The sequence below is a fragment of the Sinohyriopsis cumingii genome, chromosome 7, assembly GCF_028554795.1.
Source record: "Sinohyriopsis cumingii isolate HCF-2022 chromosome 7, ASM2855479v2, whole genome shotgun sequence".
Taxonomy (NCBI): domain Eukaryota; kingdom Metazoa; phylum Mollusca; class Bivalvia; order Unionida; family Unionidae; genus Sinohyriopsis; species Sinohyriopsis cumingii.
In genome coordinates this window covers 45947620-45972604 of record NC_142967.1, presented here as the reverse complement: position 1 = coordinate 45972604, position 24985 = coordinate 45947620, and the positions used below count along the sequence as shown (strand labels likewise).

The 24985-nt window shown below is 37.0% G+C and overlaps 1 protein-coding gene across 3 annotated transcripts in view; it reads right to left on the bottom strand.

The window, feature by feature from the left end:
- LOC149795137 (E3 SUMO-protein ligase RanBP2-like) overlaps positions 1-24985 on the bottom strand; it is a 135563-nt gene that overhangs the window by 13587 nt on the left and 96991 nt on the right. For all 3 annotated transcript variants that reach the window (XM_089964845.1, XM_089964846.1, XM_089964847.1), the window contains exons 27-28: positions 17202-17324; positions 4740-4915 (exon numbers count right to left, since the gene is read on the bottom strand). In XM_089964845.1, the coding sequence (XP_089820971.1) occupies positions 4740-4915; positions 17202-17324 (299 nt within the window). The remainder of the gene's footprint in view (positions 1-4739; positions 4916-17201; positions 17325-24985) is intronic.

Sequence of the window (24985 nt, the reverse complement as noted above, 5' to 3'; positions counted from 1 at the left end):
GAGAAGCTACTGACAGGCTTTATCATGTACTAACGTTAGCCGAGCCTGAGACTCGAACTCATGCAGACAGAGGTGAGATGGCAGTGATCCGTAACGGTGAGCGCTTTAGACCACTCGGCCACTCGGGGACCCTAATGGCAGCTGGTATACCATGGCTATGACTATGTCACCTGACTAATGGCAGCTGGTATAACATGGCTATGACTGTTTCATGACTAATGGCAACTGATATAACATGGTTATGACTATGTCTCATGACTAATGGCAGCTGGTATACCATGGCTATGACTATGTCACCTGACTAATGGCAGCTGGTATAACATGGCTATGACTATGTCTCGTGACTAATGGCAGCTGGTATACCATGGCTATGACTATGTCTCCTGACTAATGGCAGCTGGTATAACATGGCTATGACTATGTCTCATGACTAATGGCAGCTGGTATACCATGGCTATGACTATGTCTCCTGACTAATGGCTGCTGGTATAACATGGCTATGACTATGTCTCATGACTAATGGCAGCTGGTATACCATGGCTATGACTATGTCACCTGACTAATGGCAGCTGGTAATAACATGGCTATGCCTATGTCTCGTGACTAATGGCAGCTGGTAGAACATGGCTATGACTATGTCTCGTGACTAATGGCAGCTGGTATATCATGGCTATGACTGTCTCATGACTAATGGCAGCTGGTATATCATGGCTAGTGGGCAGCCATTGTATTTTCTTTCCAGTTCAAGTGACATCTATACATCTCATAAGTATATGTTGGCTGTTCAAGTCACCACTAAAGGTGTTGGTAACTGTTTGATAAAATGGTCAAGATCCGACAAATCTGACCAAAGTGTCGGGAAGGAGATATACTGAGAAAAAGGCAAACTGAGGAGTTTTTGTTACTCATGATGATTTGACACTCCTCCAGTGGTCTTATCAGCATTTCTTGAAATGCTGCCATAAGTGATGAAGTTTATAAGATTAACTCCATTGTTTTTTTATGAATAAAATGTCTCCTCAAAGCAGACATAGCTAATGTTTGTTTCTTGTTGTGGACTTTAATGGCACTTTTAACACATCACTGTCAACATCATGCCAAGAAACGGAAGCCAAGTGCCTTTCCCAAGGACACAATGAGGCTACTGACCCAGGAACCTGCAACCCTTGGGTTATAAGACCAACACTTTGCCAACTTTTACTAAAAGACAAATTATATCACTATTTACATTTAAAACTTGGCAATCCCAATGTATTATGTATGTGGTGGAAATGCAGGACATCTGGGTGTTTTCTTTGGGCTCTCCTGTATTCATAGTCTTTAGACTTTCCAATCTTTTTAACAGCTTGATAGGATTCTATGATTCTTTATAAAGGTATGTAGATTCTTTACTTCACTCTTTATTTGCCTCGAAGCATGCATTTTCACCAGTGCCAGTGGTCTGCTGCTTATCTGGTGGAATGAAGTTAAACAATGTCTAGAGCTGATTATCTTACATTTCAGTTTCCATGACAACAATGCCATTGGTTTGCTGCTGTATTTGTGGGCAGTATTAAACTGGTTTTTAGTTCTTAATATAGGTTTAATTATTTCCACTCTCATCTGGAAATGTGACAGAAATTGATCAGACAAGCAGCTTTCATATCCATCCCCTTTTGCGAGGATGCTAAATACTGGTAGACATGCAAATACGCAGTGTAAACTGTTTTTGAAAATCAAACTGAGGTGAATTTGTCAAGTGGTCAACCTGATGGAAATAAATAGCGAAATTTCCGCAGAGAATTTAAAGACAGTACAATATATATGTAGTTCAGCAAAGTATTTCTATAGTAGAAAGCAATCTTTCAAAAGTGATGAATAATATATACTTCACTAAAGCAAACTGAATACATAATTATTAGAAACAGTACCGAAAATTCAGTATGATCTGACTTGGACTCATTATTCTAGAAAATGTTTGTGTGATTTAGAGTTTTAACGTAGCTTTAGCAATTATTCAGTCATATCTCTACAATGTCTGCAGTGTGGCAGTTAATAATGATGTCTAGCACTGGGGCATTATGCCCTCTCCCAGTCACATTATCCTGACACCAGGATGACCAGACCTGGTACTAATCTCTTAATGCCGAGCGCCTAGTGAGGCAACAGCTAGTACAGTGTGACCCCGTTATAACACGGTAGTTGGGAGCCATAGAACTTGACTGCATTATAGATCGAACTGTGTTATAAGCAACCAGGTCAGTTAGCTGAAGAAAATGATACATATACCCACAAAAAAATTGCGGGCGGGGTGGGTGGGTAATAAATGCGGGTGGATAAATACGTGCTTTATCGGCACAGTTACCATCTTAAATTAATGCCTATTAAATGAGAAATACACCTGTAGTGAAAACAGAGAATACATGTAATAGGTTATTCAAAGAACCACGAATTGGTACATATATGTGAATCCTGTTTATATATACAGGTCTAATGTATAGCATGAATAGAGTGTCAACACTATGTACTCAACCATGAACCTTATCATATACACTGAATCCACAATACAAGTGATTCCATCGAAAATATACATACACACAGCTTTAAAATATTCAATAATTTTGTCACAGGTCATATTGGTCTTCATTCAGTGGAAAAACAGTAAAATCACGTAACAAATGATGAAGCACATTTGCTCTTCAGTACATCCCAAGTCAGTAAAAGTTAGGTTTGCGTTTTAAGCTGCCATTGATGGCGTTCGTAAGCATAAACATTTTCCCTACAAAAAAGAAACTTTCATGGCACAGTTAACATGTTCCAGTCACATTGGAAAATGCAAAAATCCATCAGATTCCATCACTTTTATTTAAGTTTGGTACTGACTTCCTTTGAAGAAAAGTTCTTTGTTTTTATTGAAGATTGCACTCGGCTTTCTTTGATGATGGGTGCATGCGTTATTGGAGTCACTGCTAAAGGACAGCTTTGGAGAACCAAACAAATGCCCATTTCTTATTGTGGCGGCAACATCAAATAATTGTATTGCAGGATTGAGACTGATTTTTTTCCATTAGCTGAGTATGATTTCATAACAATCGGTGGTGCTTCAAAGGTAATCTGTTTCCTTTGAAATTTCAGCAAACTATTTTATCTAGATACATTTTTAAAAACGAATTGGGCATTGTTTGAACTTTTCTAGTAACTGTCCCTCCGTGCCTATTGAATAAACCAATAAGATGTAGTTTTTGTAGTTTATTTTTTATATTTTTTTTTTTTTTACATTTGTGGCAGCAGCGTGATGCTGCCTTTCATGCATGCATCTGAAAATTAACAGAGGGTCAACGGAAGATAGAGACGTAGGTGTTCTGGTCTGATGACAGGAATTATTACAGATAATGTGAGTGTTCTGAAGGATTTAATTTTGAGTGAAAAGAAGAGGAATTTTAATTACCATTCACATACAAATATCAGTCTTTGTAAATATATTAATTCCTAGTGACCGGCCAAAAATCTGACGAAAGATAGATTACGAGAGAATGCCTCATCTGGTCATCTCCATTACCAGAAATGTCAACAATAAAAAAGTGGCTATTTCACACCATACAGTACTCATGCTAGATGTCAAGATAAGCAGAATATGATATAACAATGTACTATTTAGATGGTTTGTCAATATGGACAAAGAATTTGTTTATGTAACAATAAATAAATTTCAGTGCATTTTATATCCAGCTGCAACTTCCTTTTGTGGGGCCTCTGAATTTCTGCACTCCAAACCAATGGTTGTATATAAAAGTTTAAACAGCCAACAATGTCATGAATAAAAAAAATGTCCACATGGTATATTTTGTTGCCAATAAGGAAAAACAATCCAAGTTTGCGACACTAGTGAAGACCTACGTGATCCCAAAATAAACTTATGCGTTATTTTTTTGTACTTTTAAGAAGAAAACAACTACTTTTTCATGTTCGAGAAAAATACATATAAAATTTCAGGAGCAACGGCATGATCATCCTGTATTATTCATACGCGATCTCTTCCCCAAAATAATAATAAACTTTTTTTGTTTTTTCGTACTTTTAAGAATGAATTTTTTTTTGAGCACAAGAAAAATACATGTATATGAAATTTTGGGAGCCACACCACGACTGTGTTATATCTGAATTCATGTTATAACTAAGCGCGCTTTTTTAAGTCTCTGGTATGACTTGGCTGGGTGTGAACCCATGACCTCCTGCATCTGAGGTGAATGCTATAACCACTTAGGCCACCAGAGCAATCTATTCTCCTGAATGACTTGTCTTTAAACAAACACACACACACAAAAACAGAACATTTTCTGTTATGCCTCATTTGAACAAATATATACGAAATTTGTATTTGTGCTAGAGGTGGAAAGGTAATAATTAAAATTTTTAATGCTTGGTTACTGGGTTTGAAATGCCAATTGATAATTTTTTAAGGGACAAAAATCTCAAAACATGCCTACAATTGTGTAATTATATCCATAGTGAATGCTGTGAAAGTAATATGTACAAAATACAAACAGGTGATACTCTGTATAAAACTAAAATATATCATACCCCCTTCCCTACATCCACCCCATCATATGCAAACACGAGTTAAAATATTATGTGGTATGGATATGAAACTCCACAGATAAACACTGCAACATTAGGAGCATTTTCTACCTGATCACCTTTTAGTTTTAAAAACAGATATCAGAAATGACTAAAAGAAAACTTTAGAAAACAAAGTTTACCTTGAATTTAACAGCAAATTGTTCAATCTTCCCATCTCCGTCTGAGAAGTCATATGCCGTCCAGCAAAAAGACGTTTCCGATGTTTCCAACGGCTTCAAGTTGAGGTCAGGGGTCAGTCTATGGTTGCATGCTAATTTAAAAACCTGTTCTCTGCGAAGCAGAAGCCGGTAGTTTCCTATTGTAAAAAATGTTATAATTTACAATGAAGAAATTTAGTCAATATGAAACCTGTACTATTAACCTAGGAAATTAAGAACAGGGCCTGGAATTGCATATAAACCAACATTCAAATGAACAACTTACGAAGGCCTGGAACTGCACATCAAGCAAACATTCACATGAAGAAAAAAAAGACAAAGCCCATATTTTATCAGTCTGGCAGCCTAAAATTTCTTTCACCTTTGCTGACTGTGGAAAAAGGTGGAAGGATGGCTGTTCTTTGTCTTCTAAACTGACTGAAGCATACACATTAAAAGTCTGGTTTACAGCTCATAGGGTTTGGCACTCTGAAATTAGCACCATTCTGCAGATTCCTTCCATAGTTTCTTTAGTGCTGTATTCTGTACACTCCCATAGCTGGATTGGCCAATCTTCAAGGTTATTCCCATACACATTCACTGTGGGGGTTGTCCTCAAAGGATTCTGTCAGCATCAGAATAAAACATCCAGCTGGGGGAGGGGGCATAGAAAGAGACCGGGCAAAGCTCTGCCACTGTCCCTTTGTAACATCTGATCTGTCCCCAAGGCCTAAGCCATAAAGATTTGTTCTGGCAGTTTCATCGGTAATCAGGCAAGTACCACAGTTGGTATTGCCAATAATGATGGCTTGTTGGTTCAGCTCATCGATGGACATCCAGTGCAGTATTCAGCTAGATAGCCAGTTCAGCTAATTCGATCTCCACAGGACTCCTCATAACCAAATAAGACTATGGCCATCCACTATACAACACAGCTCACAAACTTATTCATACCTGGTCACTGTGCACTACAGTTGGCATTACAGCTATACGTCATACACACTTACTACACTGGTAACCCTATGGTTCATCCACATTTGGAAAATAGACCATGCACCAAAACTTACAGACCCAGGACCAAGCTCTGACATAAAGGGGGGCTTAAGTCAACTAGTTAGCTTTGAAAAGGGACGACAGTTTCCCATAAATTCAAACTCATTATTGGAAATGTAATTAAGGTAAGACAGAATTAATTCACCAGCAATTGTGTTGTAGTCTTATATTAGTCTGATCAAGATGTTAAGTCTGGAAACACTTGTTCTTGTCCCAATATCATGGTATGCATTACTATGGAAGTTGAACGTACCAACAATGTGTCCACCACAACTCCGACTACTGACGACATCTTGTGATGTAAACTTAAAATGTTGTGTTCCATTTCCCTGAATGTACTCCATCTCTCTTTAGTATTAAGACATTGTACTGCAGCCCATATGTTTTCTAACCAAACCTCGCACACACTGCATGCAGTCACAAACATTTAGTACACGCAATGATGTGTACCTCAACTGGGCTCGAACCTTAAACATTTAGTAAATTCATCTGATATCTTGGTCAATTTTCTGAAAAAACAAGAACAATAATAACAATAATAACAAAAATGTTTGGGAAATAACAACCCAAATTGTGTTACTTCCACGGCAACAACAAACTTTATTACTAAGCTATCTGGGTCTGTAGATATGGTGAAATGCACATATGGTATGTACTGTGTTTATCCATTTAATAACAGTGTTCATTATACGATACTTGTATCAGCAGTTATTTGGATTTTAATAATATGAAAATATTACCAGTAAATTAAATAACATGACTGTCATATACTGCAAAAAGCTACAAGACAATGGCAATAACTCTAATGGCAGTTCCAGTAAAACATATCCCCCCCAGAGGGTAGGCACTCTCAAATTCAACCAACCCACAAGTGAAGCAATTTTAAAAAATTATGATCCACCATCAGATGTTTTAATAAAAAAACACAGCCCCCTACAGAAGCATATTGTTTTAAACATAATTTCTGGCAAGGGTTTGTGAACAGTAGAAGCGATTTTAATATTGGGTTGGGGAAAGAAGTGATTTATATGACAGCTGGCTGGAGGTAATCTACTGAATTCTTATAGATCATACAATCTACTGCATATTTTTATTTGTATTCATTCATTATAATCAATCTTTTGTCCTTTTGTTTATTTATCTGTCAGCCATGTGTGTCTCTGATACTGTGAAATCAGAAATTTTCATGGTGGCTTATTATTTGTAGATGTCATTGATCAGTCCATTAATACCTACTAATTTAATGTCCATGAATACAGATTTTATAATAGGGATTTCTATTCTAATACAGACATCATGAATTTGTATCTTTACTAAACTGCATGTTTACTAAAGAGATCACTACATTTTGCTATTTTTCTTTCTTTTCAGGCATGATGCATTTTAGAATAATAGTTAAATCTTGTATTGCTTTAAATGATTGCTTGTTATTATTTTTTTCAATAAATGTTTTGGTAAACTTATAATACATGTTTTGTCAGAAGAAAAAACCCCACATTAACGCCTGTGGAAGTGATGTTGCATTATTTCTGCCTACTTTTACACCATATTGTTTCTTGTAAGAACATATATTTCAGTTACCGATGTTTTAATGTTATGCTTGTTGCAAGACTAATATAAAGTTTAAAAAAGCAAAAGAAGTATAGCGAGTCAAATATTTTTATACCATTAATTACATTTTTAAAAATGGATGAAAGTCGAAGAATCATTTTCCCAGAGTACTCTTAAAATCAATGTCATTGCAGTTAACCAAATGATGGCTTAAAACAACCCAACACACAAACAGGACAAATTTTATCCATCTTGCTTTGAGTTTACACAGATCATCTCTTATGTTTAATGTCATTTAATTTTTGCACATAAAGAGCATGTACTTTATTTGGTAAAACATCTGCATGATATGAAACTTTGTCTCATTACTATTTTGTTGCTATTGTGGTTCTGCCAACTAGAGATTTACACACACATAATTATGTTGTACGGGGATTCTTTGATGTTCCCTATAAGCATTAATCTGTTAATTGTTTCTGAATTTAATATGATCCTCCTCCTCTGTGTACAAATATTATTCTGTGCTGAGCCTGCTGTCTGAAATGCATATGCATATCTAGCTTGAACAAGTTACTATTCTTTATGGTTGTGCAATTTTCAACACCTCAGCACTTTCTAGCACTTGGCTACTGTCCCATCCAAACTATCAGTTCTAGCAATTTTAGCACTCTCCTGAATCTCGTTACAATCTTCGTCAGTTTGCCGTTGAACCCCAAAACACTCATTCAAGCCTAAGTCTCAACATGTCATGATTCCCAGGTCATATGCAATGCTTAATCCACTAAACTTGGAAATAAACACAATAATGAAAGCTAAAGTTGTTTATTTGATGCACTGTTATAAATGACCATTTGTACATCTCTGATTCTTTCTGGCTCTGACTTCAAGCACTGTAAATATCAGCAGATTTTCCACCCAGCTGCCAGTCAAAGCCTTTGATCTTGCCATCCAGCTACTGCAGCATGTTCTTTTGATGTACTCTTATAATGGTGACATGTACATGGGGGGGGGGGGGCGCTTTCAGCCACTAAATTCTGTCATTGTAAATATCAGCACAGCTAACTCATCAACACATTTTCCCAATAGGCAGGTGGCTGAAGCAGGACTGGCAAGTCTTTGAATTTTGCCGCCCACCTATTACACGCGTACGGTTGACTCTCGTCTACGTAATTTTCTGCATCCCCAATAAAAAACTGACATCCAACTACGCATGATTAAGCATTTCCGAGACCTCTGAGTTTTCACTAACATGAACTCTGCCAAAGATTCACTTCCTTGAATCGGTGCTTTGCTGCCTCTCATGCCAACTGAAAAGGTCGTCTGAAGACAAACCCTGTTGTGATTCAGCCATTTTGATTTTCTGTGTGGTCCTTATTCGAAACACGCATTTGTAAAACTTCCATGATGAAAATAAGGTTAAAACTACCATAAAATGCATGCTCCAGGGCTCAAAAAACCAATCAAATTTAGTTTAACAGCCATTCATGTCAAATCGAAGTATCCAGCTACACCGCTCCCTCGATAACTCGTGCCCGGATAACTCGCGATCCCACTTATAACACGGTATCCGTCTTGGCACCCGATTTTTTCCAGAGAAAATGTATTTAAAATATCTTTAAAATATGCTGAACATGAAAAAATTACGATAAGAATTGATAAATTAAACCTTGATACACTGCTCGTTTTATCATCGAAAATGGTGATTAATGCCCGTAAAAATATAATCCATATTTTGAAATTTGCAAGTTCTAAAGAAGAATTAATTTCAGAGATCTCGAAAACACTTAATTACGCGTATTTGGACGCCAATTTTTGATCTGGGAGGCAGAAAATCACTGAGGCGGGAGTCCTCCATACGCATGTAATAGGTGCGCGGGAAAATTCAAAGATTTGCCAGTCCTGTTTCAGTCACCTGCTTTGTGGGAAAATATGTTGATTAGTTAACTGTGCTGATATTTACAATGGCAGAATTCAGTGACTGAAAGACTCTTTGATGTACTAAAGCAATTTTATGAGTACATTAAAAAAACAAAGAACATGATGCAACAGCTAGGCGGCTAGTTCAAAGGCTTTGACTAGCGGCTGAGTGAGAAAATGTACTGATATTTAGTGATTGAATTCAGAGGCAGAAAGACTCAGTTTTGAAATCCTAGCGAGACCTCTGTTTAAAGATATCATATATTATTTAAGATTTTATGATAAATAGTTGTCAGTATACTGTAAATAAACAGTCTGGTGAAAGAGCGATCAATGAAAACTTCTGGTAAATGCTAACAGGTGGCAACAGAAAATGAAATAAACACCAATTAAACGTCTTCCTGTGTGAAAGTCACCTTCTAATCCTTTAATTCCGTTTCAGTGTAAACATTATAATCACAACATATTCTGTTCATTGAAAACATGAAAAGAGTCAATCGACCGTCACATCGAAACCCGTGAGTACTTCTGTGAGAACCTAATTACATGTACATGCCGGCTTTGTTTTGATCAACAACTTGGGGAAGTGTTTGTTGCATTAAAAAAAAAATCGATTACAAGAGACCTCGGGTGCTGGATTAAGGGTCTTGGAGCTGCCTTTGACGTAAAGCAAAACAGTAACAGAGACAACGACGATGATAGTGACTTCGAATGTTTCAGTGAAACTGATGTCATTAATGCCGAGGCTGTTTGGGAGAAATTCGTACAGACTCATGGTCCTGAGATGGGCATTTCTCTTATGGAGGAGTGGATTTGTGCTGACAATGATTGCCCTACAGCCGAATACATGTCAGATGAAACTATAATTATTTCTATAGCGAACAAATTTGCAGCAGAAGACGATTCTAACTGGAGTAACACAAGTGCTGAAAGTGATGCAGACGCAGATTTTGCACCCCCACCCCTCTGCACAGGAAGCAATCAAATATTTTGATATTGCCATAAGGTGGCTGGAGACCCAAAATGTTGACTACATAAAGCTCATGCAGTTGAGAAATGTGAGGGATTTTGCTCGGCGGCAGAGAAACCAAGGAGTAACACACACACACAAAAAAAAAAATAACTGATTTTTTCAAAAAGTGAATTGATATTTGTCAAGCATGGCACAAACGGCAAGTATTAACTTGTTCTAATTTACGTTGTTTTAAATTTGTGGACCAATTAAATATGTTAGTACTGATTAACCCTTGTTTTTTGGGTTTTTTTTCCATTTTACTTCTATCACATTCAAAAATATTTATCTATCTATCGTTCGATCGACAGTTTCTCGAAAAGAGTCAATCTTTAGTATATAAAAATACGTCTAATTTGGATCAAAGAATAAAACTAGAATGTATCCAATTCAACATAAAAATTAGTGACGTAGTACACAATGTGTGAAGTGGTACACATGTTAAGCGAACGGAAACCATGTGGAATAATGTTTTCTCAATATACTGTAATTTATCCTGAAATTAATGTTGTCCTATGAGGAAATAATAAAGTACACCGTTATGAAGAGATATTTATCAACATTTAATCTCAGAACGATTATAAAGTGAGTATGCAACAGCATAATCTGTCTACCCCCCCCCCCCTAATTTCTCTGTTATGTCGTCAATCACTTTATTGGTTTTGGCTTATTTTATAGGTCCCTCGATAACTCGCGCCTCACTTATAGTGCGGTCGATGTTTCTGGACCCCGATGTGCGCGAGTTATCGAGGGAGTGGTGTATCTGGATTTTCATTAAGCGCTGAAAGACTGCTGCTGGCAGCGTGAATTACGTTGCAAAATGCACTTTTAAAGTTATAAGTTTAATAAAAATTGCATACTGTGCAAAGCACGTTTTATATCCATGACGTTGACGTAATTTGCATAACGTGCATCACTGCTTTCATTTGGTTTTTTTCTTCTGACAACCCCATCAGCGACTTCTCAATTTGTTAACACAACCGAAAACATAAGTTATTTTCCTAACCAACCTCCCACTGTTAGAATCAAAATAGTTTGAAACACAACCTCCTGCCAAAGTGTTTTTTGAAATGCCGTCCCTGGTGGGTGGATATATGTTTTACTGGAACAGCCCTAACAAAAAAACTGCAGGGGTGAAATCAATTTCTGTTTGCACACTGATGACCAAAATATTTTCCAAATTTCACAGCAATCCACCAAAATCAGGGAGAGGGTAATTGTGCTAAGAAGATGGCATCAAACACAAAATCTGCCAATCTTAACAAGACCTTTTCAATAAGGCAGTCTATACTTTTTCATAATTAAGACCAATTTTCAATAGTATGTAATGAAATATGTACTGCTACTGTCAACTTGGAAAAAATGTATTTTAAAATTTAATAAGTGTCATCAAATGCAATGAAGCCAACATAATGTTCATCTCAAAGGTTTGTAATGTGCACTAAGAATAATTATATCAAGTCCAATATCAGAAACCTCTGTTTCAAACCCAATGGAGTTCAATGGCTTCTTTCTGTAAATTTTTCAACATGTTTTTGTTTCTTCAAATTTCACATGGTGGCATGAATCATCTTTTTCCCTTACTAAGCAATATTCAAATCAATGAGCTATGTCTGATAAATGTAGCTCCTACCCTGAAGACTTTATTTCCATGCAAAGGCAAGACATGATGCCTAATAAATGTAGCTCTTGCCCTATATATTCCATTGCCATGCATGGACAAGACATGATGTCCAATAAATGTAGCTTTTGCCCTATATACTCTATTTTCAAGCATGAGGAAGACATGATATCCAATAAATGAAGCTTTTGCCCTATATACTCCATTTCCAAGCAAGGGCAAGACATGATGTCCAATATTTGTAGGTCTTGCCCTATATACTCCATTTCCAAGCATGGGCAAGACATGATGTCCAATATTTTGTAGGTCTTGCCTTATAAACTCTATTTCCAAGCTTGGGAAAGACATAATATCCAATAAATGTAGCTCTTGCCCTTTACACCCTGTTTTCAAGCATGGGCAAGAAATGGTGTCTACTAAATGTAGCTTTTGCCCTTTATACTCTATTTTCAAGCATGGGCAAGAATCTGTATCTTGGTTTGAATAATTTTGTACTGACTGAATTTTTTAAAATCAATGTCCCTTGCCCTTACAATATGTTTTCACTGGTTGGTTGACAACTCCATATAATGCTATAACGTAAATGTAAAAGTCTGATAATGCAAGCATTCTGCATGAAAAACATGAGTAGACTGAAGGATCCAAAGTACTCCTGTAAAGTTAGTCTGGTTCCCTGACCAACTGCAGTGAATATAATATGAAAACAGATCAAATCCACACAAGCGAATATCTTGCTTTGAACACAACAATACTAATTATCTGTTTTTGCTATTATTCCACAACTCCTTAATTTAAGGGTCATTCAGAAAGACTTACGGTCATAAGGATTGGCAAGTCTGTTACACTACATTAAGCTACAATACAAAATGGGAAATAACAAAAACTGACGGAGCAAAGATATTTTGTCAGTCTGTGCATCTTCAGGTGATGACCATAATACCTTATTTCTTGTAATTTTTTGTTGTCTTTATCAAATGCCTGTCTAGCTATAAAAATAATTATCAATTAAATGTAGATTTTTTTCATACACAGCACTTTGTATTTTTCAGAAAATCCTCTAAATTGTTGTACATAAAACTTCTATTAAGATTTATGTTTACAAAAATGAATGTGATCATATAGAATTAAATTAGGATTTTGGCTGTGTTTTTAATTCTGTATTATTCTGAACTTCATATTTTGATGCATTAAAATTGGAAAGATTTCCATTTCAAAGAGCTTTTAAAGTATGCAGAGGTAAGATTTTTGTACGCCCAATTAACAAAGTATTGTTTAGCTAAGAGTGTGATATAAATGATTAACTTAAGTTCTCAAGTGAGGCATCAAATTATTAAACAGGAGATTAAGAAATAAAAGAGTCATCATTATTATTGTGCAGAAAGGTCACTGATCATTTCATTCTTTTATTAACTTTTAACCATGAAATTTTGATGTTTTTAATTGAATCAAAAAGTGAAGTTCACCATTAAAACAGCTTTGAAAAAATACCGATGTATGATATAGGTAAGTCAAACTACCAATGTATTTTTTCTGAGTGCATGTTTAATATAATGCAGACAAAAAATATCAACTTTTTGCACCAATTAAAACTTACCCAACTATTTTTTCTATTTAAATTGAATCATCAAATAAAGAAACAAGAGATTAAAATATTGAAGAATCACCATTTATAATCTTGCAGACTGATTATTTCATTCTGAACTTTTTAACCATTTTTTTGTTTTTATTTGAATCAAGAAGTTCACATTTCAAATGGCTTTGAAAAAATACCTATGTATGACAAAGATAGATCAAACTATGAACACAGTATTTGCTGAGTATATGTATGATTCATATAATCACAAATGAAAAACGTAACTATTTGTTGCCTCAATTAAAACTGACCTGATCTGTTTGTTACCTTAATGTGTCACATCGAATAATGAAACGGGAGATCAAGCTATAAAAACCATTTTTAAACATGCAGAAAGGCCTTTGATCATCTCTCACTGAAAGAGTAATTCTTCTGTAAATGAGATTACTCCCATTCATCAATCTGCCCTTATCTGTCTTCTTTATTGGCAAGAAAATATAATTTATGCATACAATCTCTTACTGTCATTATAATAATATCTAATACTTTTTATTAATAACTGGACAATGGTCCTTACAATACATATCCTTAAATATTATTGTTAACCCTTTACCTCATGCAAGCTTCTTTGGACACCTCTACTCCACTGGCATGGAAGCACCTTTTGACTCCTCTGCAAGATTTGCATGGAAGCGCCTTTTGACGCCTGCTGTAAACATCAACCATTTTGAGCTGGTTTTTGTAGTGCCACCTTTGGGGAAAACCCCCCCCCCCATTAGATACTACATTCATTTCTGCGAATGACAATTACGTCAGATCACGTGGTCGCTATTCATGCACTGGTCGATATCTGCTATTTAAAGTAACTGGGTCGTAATCTCCACTCTCCAAAATGGTGGCTGCGGATTTCATTCAGTAGGTACCAAGTTTTCACGATTAGAACCACAACCACGAAAGATTCAATAAATTAGGTAAAGTCTCTGACATTGATGTAGGCAGCAATTAGTTTTTATAATTGATCAAATTCAGATGACTTAGTGATGTAGACGCACACGAAAACCTTGTTAATTTCGAGTATCGGAAATGGCAGCTACGGTTGGTCACGCGGCCTCACTGACATGACGGTGAACGAGTTCTCTCAAGATTTTAAAGCACATAAAAAAATTCTTTCATGAAAAATAATTACACAGCTATGACAATCGGACTTTACTCTTAAATTTTTCCAGATATAATATGTGTGTACCAAAAATGTAAAATGGTGAAAATTGCTGTTAAACGTAACATACACTACATTGCTTAACATTTCACAGGCAGGATTTCATTCAGTACTTACAAAGTTTTCACGATAAGAATTACAACTATGAAAGATTCAATAACTTAGGTAAAGGCTCTGATATTTATGTAGGCAGCAATTAGTTTTTATTATCAAATTCAGATGACTTAGTGATGTAGACGCAGACGAAAAACAGTAAATTTCGAGTATGGGAAATGGCAGCTACGGTTGGTCACGCGGCCTCACTGACATGATGGTGAATGAGTTCTCTCTCGATTTTAAAGCACATAAAAAATTCTTCCGTGAAATATAATTATACAGCTATAACAATCGGACTTTACTCTTAAATTTTTCCACATATAATAGATGTGTAGCAAAAATGTAAAATGGTTAAAACTGCTGTTAAACATAACATACACTACATTGCTTAACAGTTCACAGGCAGGCCTATGCATATGCTGTCGACTAGGTAACAGGTGTTCTATTTATAGCGTGCTGCACTTTGTCACTATGCTCTATGAGGTAAAGGGTTAATGGGTGCTCTTTATTAAGTCCATCACTATAACATAGCACCATCCACATTGTAAAACGAGTTCAAAAGCATAGCTATGTTTTTCTGTCCAACAAAAATAATATCTCAGTACAGGCTAAAGTGAAGACCACAAACCATCGGTCAATTAATCTTATTGTTTCCTCAAAGTAATACAAAAGTAAAAACAAACTTTGACATTTTGAGTCATAAAATTTGAAAGTCCCTAACTCTGTGAAATCGATTTTTACATAGATTATGTTTTAAGTGCTTGTACTGTTTTGACCCGGATCCTTCTATTGTTATCTTTATTGGCTAGTAAAATTAAAAAGTGATGTGTGTGATCACTTATCCTTACAACATCAGCTGTTTGGAAAATGGCCTTCATAGTGCATTGATGAGTTTTCTTTTCTCTATGGATAGCTTGTTTCTATAGTGGTAGCCTCACTAATTTTATCATTGTTGAATCTTGCCATAAATCTGGTTTTAACTGGAAAAAACCTGGCCAAAGGTCTAAGCATATTTAATTAGCATTTAAATAACACTGTAAAGCCAAATGGTTCTTTTGACAATAGATACCATAATTAAAACAAGAAAACTTTATTTGATAATTGATAATGGAATAAAAGTGTATCCTAGTACATGAGGAAAATCATAATTATCAGCTAACGGAAAATACAGATTACATCTGCCCTGGAAACTCTCTTTTCTCTCCAAAAGCTACAAATAAACACTGCCGTGAATACATACAATCTTGCACAATGACACACATTGTTTCATCTCTCTCTCTCTCTGTCTTTCTCTCTCATACACATTTACTAAATACAAGTCATTTTGAATTCTTTTATTTATCAATGTAATTTGATAATGAGGTTGATGTTGCTGTAAAAATATAAGTTGCACTTATCTTCATGACACCACAGGCTCATCTCTTTGCATATGATTTACTAATAAATAATACCCATAATAATAAATGTAAAGACCATCTTAATCATTTTTCAAACATAACTATAACAAGTAGAAAGAAGTAGGCTGCCCTAAAAAGCAGATGAGCTTACACATTGAGACATTTTAACCAACTCTCCATTCACTAATAACAACAGAAGTCTGTATGAGTGCTTTTATTTTGATTGCAATTGTATTCTTGAGTTCTGAGCAGAATGAGAAAAAAATTTTGTTATATAAGAATCGTAAGGTCATCAAGCATCATGGTGTTACGAAGATCTCAGTCCCGAAAGATCCCTTTATTTGTCATACATTGTACCACAAAATAATAATTTATTTTACATATAATTTGTCTTACTCTGAAATGAATCATTATTCTTTTGCATATGAAGAATTACATGAAATATGTTATTTATCAAGTCTCATGACAATCTATAAAAACTGCTGGACTAGTTGCACTAAAGAATCTATCTCCAGAAGAAAGGGGACAGATGGATGGAGGAACATGGGAATTTCTATATACCCACAGAAGGACCAAAAAATACATTTCTGTGATACTAGCTCTAAGTAAAATACAGACTGTCAAAGTTTTGCAATTTTGAACTTTAGTTGGAATATCTAGCTCAAACATTTTTTAGAAAATGAGGCCTCGTCTTTGACCACTAAGCTTAAAAGAAAACAACATCTTAGGCCAGACAATTATAAAGTGTTGCGTGCCAAGTAAAATTCGTCTCTTCAATTTAATTAGTGTTTTTAGCAAATAAAATAAAAAACTACAACTTCTACCACATGCCTTTTCAAAGAGTCAGGCAAGCCACCATTGGCTTGTGTGCCAAAGGTTGGCAACAACTGTCCTAGGCGTTGCAAATGAATCAACAATCTTTCATGTCTCAAACTCTGCAAAGCTCATCAATAAAGTTTAATTATAAATACCATGCAATATATCAATTATCTACGGGTGACTGTTTACCTGATATTTTGTTTTTTAATATTTTCATTTCTCCAATTCCTCTCTCCTTCCATTGATTGACATCTTTCTCATAACGGAAAATCTTTGCCCTTGCATTAAACAAAACATCATCATCTTCTTCCCCTGTGACAATAAAATGACACAAACATTTTATTACAGCAGCTGGCTAAGTTGCAACTAAAATTATTGCATTTGCATTTACAACAAACAATTCACAATCGCCAAGTGAAAATTCATCAATTACTCCCTGTGGCAACCCTCAGAGCAGTAATGTGACAACTAGAAAGCAACATACACACTTTTACCTAATTACATGCTTTATGCTAAAAATACTTGGCAGATGTGATTTAATTCACAGCATGATCCTCTTTGCTTGTGAGACTACCTGTTCCTTCATTAAGTTGATATCTTTATACTTGACTGATCCTGCATAATCTTAAGTGGCCAGTTTAATACAAGCTGTGCAATCATCCTAAGCGAATGGTATGGATCCAGAATAATGTGATCATGAAGAGATATGAAAAATTAAGTCAGTAGTAAAATTACCATATATATCCCTAGACAAGTCCCACTTTTAATTATTGAAAAACTAACAGAATTTCAAGGATTATATAGGACCAATTATTTCTTTCTTAACTGTGGAGTCTTGAAACAAGCTCAAACAATGAACAGATTTTCAATATGGCTGCCATGATGGCCATACTATATAAATGATCAGCACGATTTTCATTCAGGATCAACTAGACATCATAGGAAGTCTTGTGTGAAAAGCCTATGTCAATATTAACATCCATCCTTGTTGTTGTTGTTTTAGGGTTTAACGCCATTTGTCAGCACACGATAGGCTATACATGGCGGCCAGTATTAATGGTGGAGAAATAACCCGGACAAAATCCCGGAAAGAACCACTGACCCTCGAGAAGCTACTGGCAAGCTTTCTCACATACCCACATTTGCCGAATCCGAGACTCAAACCCACGCAGACAGAGGTGAGATGGCAGTGATCCGTAACGGAGAGCGATTTAGACCACTCGGCCACTCAGGGCCCACCATCCTTGTTTTCCTCAAGTGTAAGTGTGTGTGTGATTTGGATTTTTAAGGTAGCCTTAACAATTTTCAGTCATATCGCTACAGTGTCTGCAGTGTGGCAGTTTATAGTGATGCCTAGCACTGGGGCATCATGTCGCAGACATGTAGCATGATGTCCCACCCAGTCACATTATCCTGACACCAGGCTAACCACTCCTAACACCAACCTCTTAATGCTGAGCACCAAGCGAGGCAGCTGTTGGTACCATTCTTTTAAGTCTTTGGTATGACTCAGCCAGGGATAGAACCCATGACCACCTGCATCCGAGGCAGGCGCTGTAGGCCACTAGGCCACCGGAGCAGTCTCCTCGAGTGTAAGACCTTCACACAATCTGATTCAGGTCTGTCATGAAGAACTTACAGAATCCATTTTTTCTTTTTCAGCCACAATGAGCCTGGCTTTGGACCTTGGACCCCAAAATTGACAGTCTACCTTACCCCAAAATCAAGCCAGTAATAAAGATTGGTTCTGGTATGAAATGTAGAAAAAATGTTATTGTGCATAAGCAAATTATACAGTAAATTATGTTTCTCTGAGATACTTTCCCAATCACATCATGTTAGGAATATCAGCCTGCTATCTCATGAAACCAGTCCCACTGAAAGACAAAAATCATCAATTCTTGTCTATCTCAAATAAAGGACAATAACTCTTGTCCATATACTTGCCTTGCCACCGCCAGGCATGACTACTTTTTAACTGAGCGATACTAACAAGGTTGCTTGCATAGCGGATTGGTTGGGTGGGTTTTTATGTAATGTTATTGGGTAAGTAATCTCTGAGAAAGACAATTTACTGAAACCTTTATACTTCAAATATGTTTGCCAATCACATTACATTTAGAGAATACATAATAGTTGGAGGGAATGCAGAGTATCTGACCTCTACCTTGGGTATCTTTCTAATCAATAGTGGCAGCCGGACTTAACAGATTCAAGGTTTGCCTCTGTGAAACTAAATCTTTCAGATAAAAACTCGAGAAGATAAACTCTGCATGCTAGCCAACAGCTATTATATCTCGAATTGAAATAATATGGTCAAACTTGAGGCTTGCAGCGACTGCTTTGAAAGCATTAGCAGTAACCTTCAAGATCTTGTGAGACCTAACAGTACACAGTGCATAACCCATTTGAGCCTCGAAGCAGAGGCCTGAGGTGATGTTCTGTTTCCCCACTGTAACCAGAAGGAAGTGTCATTTGTGTGTGCCACAATTTGTGTCCGTGCTTTTCAAGTAGTGCTTGAGTGCATGAACAGAATCTTGCATGGCTGCTGCTTTTGATCTGTCTATGGAAGACAGCAAGTGAATGATGACTCTTTAATTGCAGATAAATGGTAACCTATTATTGGTTACAAAGCCTGGTTACATCAAGAGGATCAACCTATCTGAACTGAAGGTCAACAGAAAGGGCACGTACCTTGCTTACCCTGCATGCTTTAGTTAAAGCTATCATATCATAGTAACTTTATTTAAGTGTGGGCTTAAGCTACAAATTTATCTGAAGTGAGCAATGTTAAAGCCCAGGAGAGATTATATTTGAAAACAGGGTATGTCTATTCAGATCAAAATTGGGTAAAGGGTCCAAATGGTCTTTATCATGCCAAATATCACATCTATGATGCCAGAATGTGTCCAAGATCATGGAGTGACAGCCTTTGAGAGTAACTGGGACTAACTGTTTCTCAAAGAGCCAATGAAAAAAGTCAGCCTGTTGAGGGATTGAATCACTCAGACGGATAATGCTTTTGAGATGGCACAAGTTCCTAAATACAAGCCACTTTCCCTCATAAGCCTTCAGAGTAGAGGGCCTTATTCCCTCGAGATTGTCTCTACAATCGAATATCAGTACTGTGGGGGCATAGGAAAATGTCCACAAACCCTCCCAACTGCTTTACATTGCAACTACAGCCCAAGCTTCTGGGTCTGAGCCCTGAGAGACAAAGATGGGAAACTTGTGATTCCACCTTGTCACAAAAAGACTGATCATCGAACACCCACAATCGACTGACTGATGGAGAGACCATTCCATGTGAAGGACTTGATATTTACTGGAAAGTGTCAGCCAAGAGACAGAGTCTACTGGGAATGTGTCAGTTTACATGGAGATTGTCTCACCAACGTAAAAGCTGCCAAATTTGAAAACTCAGGTCAGGTGATTTGGTGCCACCTGTTCGAGGAGGCAGGTCACCACCACAAAGTTGTCAGACATAATGAGGACCGTTTTGTTTCTGAGTCGATCCTTCCAGAAGAGAAAGACATTGATGACAGCATTCATTTCTAAATGGCTGATGTGTATTGACTGCTCTGCTGCTTCCAATGTCATACATGCCAACCCCTGACGATGAAAAAGTGTAATCCAAGTGGACAAAAAGAGGAATCTAAGCAGAAAAAGAGGAATCCACATATAACATGCTAAAAATTCAATAAATAATGATTTATTTGCCCCTCTCGTCTTTTAACATTCTTTACTGCTTAAAGTTTTCATATGTAGTACTTTTAGCTTTAGAAAGCAACATATTTTCATGTTGCATTTTAAAACACTTTGTACCAGCTGAGACCATGAATGTTTTGCACACCAGTAGAGAACAATGTACTGGGTCACTAAGCCTGGATCTGAATTCACTTTTATGTTTGTTAACAATACTGAACAATCTCTCACAGTCAGCATGAGAATGGTAAAGAACCAATATTCCTTTCGATAACCTGACAAATAACAGGAAATTTATATCTTCCAATGATTGTGTCTTTTAGCTGGGAAATAAGGTGCCACTGCACACCAACTCTATCTGTATTAAGTATATTGTCAGGTAGAATCCCAACTTTATACTTCAGGAATTCTCATTCCAGGTGATCCAAGGTAGACAAGGATGGTAATAGAAAGGGATATCTCTTGACAAAGAATCTAACACTTTTGAAGCTTTTTGACTGTCTCTTATTTACATCAGCAACTGAAGCATTTAAAAGCACTTCATCTCCATAGGGGAATTTCTGGAGATTGAATCACAGGCTGTAGCATAATAATCTCTAACATTATCATAAAACACCTTCACAGCTAGAGTAGAATTGTGTTCTATGAATTCTCTTGCTTCTGCACCAATAGCAAGATCTTCATTATCTTTCTATTAAGAACTCGGTAAATAACACCTCTGCATTTATAACATTCATGTCCGCACTTTAGTTCTGCTGCAGATAAGAAGTTACCTTATGTGTTTCTTTGTTTTCAAGTGTTTCTCCACTTAAAATTTACCAACATGCCCAATATTAAAATAGTTTCCGCACAGACTGCAATGAGCATGATGCTGCCCTAGAATACATGGACTCGTATCGTTGCTTAAAACTGACCTGTCATACATGTACATAGTACAAGTATGACAGGTCAATTTTAAGCAACAATATGAGCCCCTGTGCCCAAGAATGGAACACTGTATTATGCCATTCATGTATTCATCTTTGAAGGATTCGTTTTTTTGTGTGGTCTTTTTCTGATCGACCTGTGAAATTCTTTGAAAAAATATATGTGCTCTAACAAAAACATCGACTAGAAAACATCTGAAGACTTTTAGCACCAAATAGTAAAATTATTTCCACACGGCCTGCAATAGACGTCACGTGATGCTTCCCTCATCTCTGGAGGATTGTTATTTTTTGTTTCGTTTATTTTTGGCTATTTTCTAATCCATCTGTGAAATTATTTGAAAGGAGATATTTTTGCTCTCATACACGCATCGACTAAAATAAATTATACTTTTTTAGCACCAAATACCTATAGACCTGTTCTATACTAATTATAAATTAGAAAAAAGAATCTGCGAGTAAAGATTAAAAATCAGAAAACCAGTCTGTTCTCTCCTCACTAAGCCATACAGCTGCTATAAATAGAATACGAGGTCAAAAGTTAGAAAGTAGAACCAGCATGTTTCTAGGTAATAGGATAGTTGCTACAAATAGAACATGATACTGTAGGAAAGTGCATGGACAAGCGTACTCTTATATTGTAGTTACGTAGAAGCCGTCTTTTCTAAAATACGGTCTGTGGGATTAATGGGATGTTAATAAAAACGAGAAAACAAACAATTTATTTTTGGGGGAAGGTGGATACAGTCAACTCCAGTTAACTGCACAGCCTCAGGCCCATCACGAGACTGTGCAGTTAACCGAAGTACAGTATAGTACAGCTTTAAATCAGCATGGCACGAATATAGGTGAAGAATAACGTATAAAGATGATTAGAATCCACTCTTTCAACGCTTACTTAAATGAAACAAGAGTCTACAATGAACAACACTAACGTAATATTGTTAAATCAAACACAATGAAAATGACGATTTCCGAAAGAAATCGTTAATTGATGTCTGCACACAAGTTTTACTAATAAGTTGGTGAATTGCCGACTCTATTTTGTAAAACGGTTCAAACAGCTCACATTCTCTCTGTTCCATGACTCTGCGTAAATTCTGGAGTGACTGAATAGCGACTTTAGATGAAACCTGGTCATCTACTGCGTCGTCATCACTTCTTTCATCATTTTCTGCTGAGTTGTCGATTTCACCTTCTGTCTGAAGATCGTCATCTATTGCAACATGTTACCATGCTATTGCCCCCGGTGGGCGGGAATATACATGTATCTACCACCTATGGCGTCCTTTACATGTCAATCATTTACAGAGTAGCATTTACCGGCTTAATTGTCAGCTTTTTTGAAGCGCTACAGCAGTATACTGGCAATAACTGATCCTGACTATACATTGTGCAGTTAACCGGAGTAAAATTGTAATGAATAATGTGCCACGGTCAGAACATTTATCGTGCTATTATCCGGAGTGTGCATTTAAGCGAAGTGCAGTCATCCGAAGTTTGTTATCATTGAAAAGCATTGGGGAAAAACGGGACCGGCGTGACTACGTGCAGTTATCCGGCGTGTGCAGTTAAGTGCAGTCAAATGTGTATACCGAAAAAGCGTAATCCATATACATTTACACGTACGGCGTAATTTAGTGAAAAAAGCGTAATGATTAAGCCAAAAGCGTAATGGTTGGCATGTATGCAATGTGCACAGTAATGAAGTCTGGCAACAGGTGGGCACCCCAACTGTATGTACCCACATCAGTATGTACCATTATTTCTGCTTCGGATTCTCCAGTGGGATACCCATGGTCAACCCACCTTGGCTGAGCCAATGACACAGGACTGATCATATCCTGAATGTGATCATGACTGACTGATCAAGTGGACTTGAAAAGAGCATAATTATACTAGCGATGTAAGAGGTACATAAAAAGATGGCTGAGCAGGATCAAGTCTGCTGCCAAACTGAATAATCCAAGTTGCAAGAACTCTCTTGCTGAAATCCAAGTCCTGTAGGAAAGACTCAACAAGGCTGACAATCCTGATCACACAACATGAGGAAGCCATACCAGATTCAGACTGGTGATGCACTCCATATCCAGATGGACAAAATCCAGGGATGGAGAGACGAAGTACTTTTCTCAGTTCACTAGAAAGGCTAGATGGTCTAAAAGTGAGAATATTTAGTTCCTGCTTTGGAATAAAATAGAACTTACCATATGTTGCTGAAGGATGTCATCCAGGTATGCTGCCATCATTTAAGATGAAGTTAATCACAACTGGGTGACGACTTTAATAAAAACCCAAGGTCTGATGATGACTCCAAAGGGAGGCGCTTTAAACTGGTAAACCATGTCACAGTACGCGAAACAGAAATTCCTTGATGCAGGGTGGATAAAGGAGTGAAAATGTGTGTCAGTCACATTGGGACTGACTATATTCTTCCTGTTCGATGGAGTGATCTCGGTCTCTATAGTGAATTACGGTAGTGCAATGAATTGGTTGAGGCAACTCAAGTCGATGATGGGCCTCAACTTGTCATTCACATTTACCAAGTAAAAAACAGGAATAAATACCCCAAGATTGTGTACAATCTCTACTTTTTTTTAATGAATGGCTGTATCTTCTGTTGTAGAAAGGCCTCCTTAAATTCCATGAAGAGGGGAAAGGAGGAAAGTGGGAGCGGGGTAGATATATGAACCAAAGACCCTCCAAATAACCTGGAACACCCAATTTTTATGAAGGAAATTGCTGTAGTCAGCCACCCACCAGTGGTCTGTCTGCAAACAATGGGGAGGGCAGGTCAATATTTAGTTAGGAGACTAAAGAAATTTGGTTTCTTACTGCCTTGTTATGATTGCCTCCTAGTTTGGTTAGACTACTGTCTCGTGTCATTGGGGTGAGATCAATATTGGTTTGCATCTGACTAACGATCACTTGTCCAAAGGCCAATTAACATTCCTCTGCAATGGAGCAGCTAAATGTTTCCAAACACGTGTGTGGGTTGAGGAGCGAGTTGGAGAGGCAGTTCCTGAGCTGCCTGCCACCTACCTTCTTCCATTCTTCCTCCAAAAGGCAATGGTGTCTCAAATGGGGTCATCTGTAAAGCCAAGATATGAAGTGGTTCGAGTGATGTGTTCTGCAGACATGTGTCACGTTGTACTAAGTTGACCAAAGCAATCAATGCATTGGCCATGGTATGGTGAGCTGCCCTGCTAATGATTCTAACAATCCTGGCCATTGACATACTGAGTAGATTCCCAATCTGGGTCCACTTGCAGCCCTGGATAACTCACACTAGGTGGCATCGATGACTAAAGTCCATTCTCTTTGAAAATGTCACTAGCTCTC